Below are 3,335 nucleotides of genomic sequence, written 5' to 3'. Positions count from 1 at the left end.
TTGAATAAGTAAACTAGATTATCGATAACCTAAAAATCTCTACTTATAACTGCCCCACTGATTTTATAACGATTGAATATTCAATCCATTCAATTCGAAAACTACAAACCCTAATTAAGACTCTTAGGCCACCAAGAAAAATCCGAAGGGTAAAATAGTAAACGAGGAGAAAACAAGAAATAAATAAATTTATTTATTAGAAAGAAATATGGAATTGGAAAAGTGGGGTACAAATACAGGACAAGAGAAACGGTTCTCCCTCAAAAAGTTTTGCTTTCTCTTTGGGTCTTATTTGTCTTTACAACTGCCACCCATTACCAGAGAGGCACCAGCTCTTTATTTTATTTCTCTTAATTTTTAATTTTCCTATCCTGTTTTTCATTATTCATTATCAAAATTTTGTATTAAACGAACTATATAAGCTAGATATTTCCCTTTCTTTCTTTTTTTTTGAGAAGTTTCTCTCTCCAGCCCTTAGATTTACGTTTTAAAGAGTGAGAGATTATAGATAGCTAACCGTTAGAGAAGGAAAGAGGGAGCCCAGAGATCTCGAGAGTTTTTTTTTTTTATTTTTCTGAAGCTGATCTATCTGGGTTTTTCAACACTGGTCTACAAGATTTCTTTAGATTTTTTTTTTCAAAAAAATGTGGTGGATGATGAATGAAGGAGGAGGCCATTATTGTTCTAAAAAAACTGATGACATCTGTGGTGATGTTTGTGGTCAGGTACTTTACTATTTTGATCTCTTTTGTTCATCTTTTTATCCTTCAGTTTTTGGATTTTAATTGTTCAAGGGAATGAGTGGAAAGTGAATGGGGTTGAAGTTTTTTTTAATTCCGCTCAACTTTTAATCTGTTAAGTTAAAAGTTATTGGGGTTTAAGATTTTTGTAACTTCGTTTAACTTTTAATCTATAAGTTAGATGCTAGGTATTCGTTGTGAATCTCGTAGTTTTTTGGGTTTGGATCAATTTTTGAGCTAATGCCTTTGGTTTTGATTTGGGGATTGAGAGGATGCCTATATTTACCATTAAGCAGAAACCTAAAAATTGGATTCCAAAGATGTAAAAAAGTAATTTGGGAATGTTCTTTTACTTTTTAGCTTCTATCATACTTTTCTAAGAATCTAAAGAGGCAGCTGTATATATTCCATTGCCTTTCTAAATTACGATGCTTATTTTATTGGGGATGATTACTTCCCCTGCTGGATTTATAATATTCTTCGATGGTTTGAGATATCACTTTGCTTCATATATATATATACTAATAAATTTGATAGTTTTAACATTGTATTTTCTCTATGCTACAGGAATCAAGCCGGCTGAGCTTGTCTAGAATCCGCTGCATACTGCGTGGCATTGATTTGAAAACTTATATATTTCTATTTATACTGGTTCCGACCTGCATATTCGGTATATATATTCATGGGCAGAAGATTTCATACTTCCTGCGCCCGATATGGGAATCGCCACCCAAACCATTCCATGATATACCACATTATTTTCATGAGAATGTATCAATGGAGGCGCTCTGCGAACTTCATGGTTGGAGAATTCGTGAATTTCCAAGACGGGTTTATGATGCTGTGTTGTTTAGTAATGAAGTGGATATCCTTACCATACGATGGAAAGAGTTGTACCCTTACATAACGCATTTTGTTCTTCTTGAGTCTAATTCAACATTTACGGGGATTCCAAAGCCTATGGTTTTTGCTAGCCATCGAGATCAGTTCAAATTTATTGAGCCCCGGTTGACTTATGGAACAATTGGAGGAAGGTTTAAGAAAGGAGAAAACCCATTTGTTGAAGAGGCTTTGCAGCGAGTAGCATTAGACTACCTTCTCAAAATGGCAGGAATTTCTGATGATGACTTGTTGATAATGTCAGATGTTGATGAAATACCAAGCAGGCATACTATCAACCTCCTGAGGTGGTGTGATGACATACCTCAAGTTCTTCATCTTCGGCTGAAGAATTATCTTTATTCTTTTGAGTTTCTTGTAGATTATAACAGCTGGAGAGCATCTGTCCATAGGTATCAGACGGGTAAAACAAGGTATGCACATTATCGCCAAACAGACGAGATTTTGGCAGATGCTGGATGGCACTGCAGTTTTTGTTTCCGCCACATCAGTGAGTTCATATTTAAGATGAAAGCTTACAGCCATAATGATAGAGTGAGGTTCTCTCATTATTTGAACCCAAAGAGAGTTCAGAGAGTTATTTGCAAGGGTGCCGATCTGTTTGACATGCTCCCGGAGGAGTACACATTCAAGGATATAATTGGGAAAATGGGACCTATTCCTCATTCCTTCTCAGCTGTTCATCTTCCATCATATCTTCTAGAGAATGCAGATAAATATAAATTTCTTTTACCTGGAAATTGTTTGCGAGAAAATGAGTGAGTCTTCTGTAAAGGCTTGTCAGAATTGCTACTGATGTGACTCCCCCCGAAGTGTTCAACTGAACAATTAATGACTGCGGTGTGTCACCGGGCACACGTCTTTCGGTTTTTGCAGTTGCAAAAATGATTGAAGAGTTTGGATGAATGCTTGTGAATTCTAGGTTTGTATATAACTTTTTCTTCATTTGAGAAGGATATTTCATTCACTGAGCTAGGATCTTCCTGTATCAGATATAGCTTAGCTGTTGCGACTGCATGTGTATTTACTTTAAGGATCTCGAATACATCAGTTTGAGATTACTGTGATTTCCCTAGTTGGGATGTTTTGTTTTGAGGCAACTTTTACATGCATGTTATATTGAGTTCCTTAATTTGTTTGGTATAAGCATGTCCAAAGCCTTTGTACTATCTTGCTCATATTAAACATATTCGTGGTTGTAACAGTTTCTGTTATCCCAAGCAAATTAAAAGTTGAAAACTCAAAACTCGATTAATAACCACAATTTCAATTTTTTTATGTTCAAAGGTTGGCCAAAATTATTCATGTATTAAAAGCTTAGGACATATCAGAGTGATCCAGAACATGTTTTACTGTGTCAGAATTCAGAAACATGTATGAACCAGAAAATTTAGTAGCTGAAAAATTCTGTGAAACTATTTTACCTTCGTTGGTGTTGACAGATCCTTGATGCTAAACCCAATTTGATCAATTCTGCTGCATCTTGCTAATACTGCGAGCGGTACGTGTGAAACCCTTCAGAAGAACTCCTCATAGGAACCCCTATCTTTGCAACTTGTTTTCAAACAAACCTACTCATTAACCACTGTACCATGGCCAAACTATCATGTCCCATTCGAAGTAATTGACATGTTAAAGCACCACTCTACCTAGGCCAATGGCCCCAGACCACCAAGTTGCTTGCCCATGACAGGC

General features: G+C 36.1%; 1 protein-coding gene across 1 annotated transcript; it reads left to right on the top strand.

The window, feature by feature from the left end:
• The first annotated feature begins 213 nt into the window (after positions 1 to 213).
• LOC107916613 (uncharacterized) lies at positions 214 to 2,707 on the top strand. The gene is made up of 2 exons (XM_016845919.2): positions 214 to 725; positions 1,308 to 2,707. Exons 1-2 carry the CDS (start codon positions 645 to 647, stop codon positions 2,400 to 2,402), a joined length of 1,176 nt encoding a protein of 391 aa, XP_016701408.1. The 5' UTR covers positions 214 to 644; the 3' UTR covers positions 2,403 to 2,707.
• The last annotated feature ends 628 nt before the right edge of the window (positions 2,708 to 3,335 follow it).

This window comes from Gossypium hirsutum, chromosome A01, assembly GCF_007990345.1.
Source record: "Gossypium hirsutum isolate 1008001.06 chromosome A01, Gossypium_hirsutum_v2.1, whole genome shotgun sequence".
Taxonomy (NCBI): Eukaryota; Viridiplantae; Streptophyta; class Magnoliopsida; order Malvales; family Malvaceae; genus Gossypium; species Gossypium hirsutum.
This window is presented reverse-complemented; position numbering and strand designations above follow the sequence as displayed.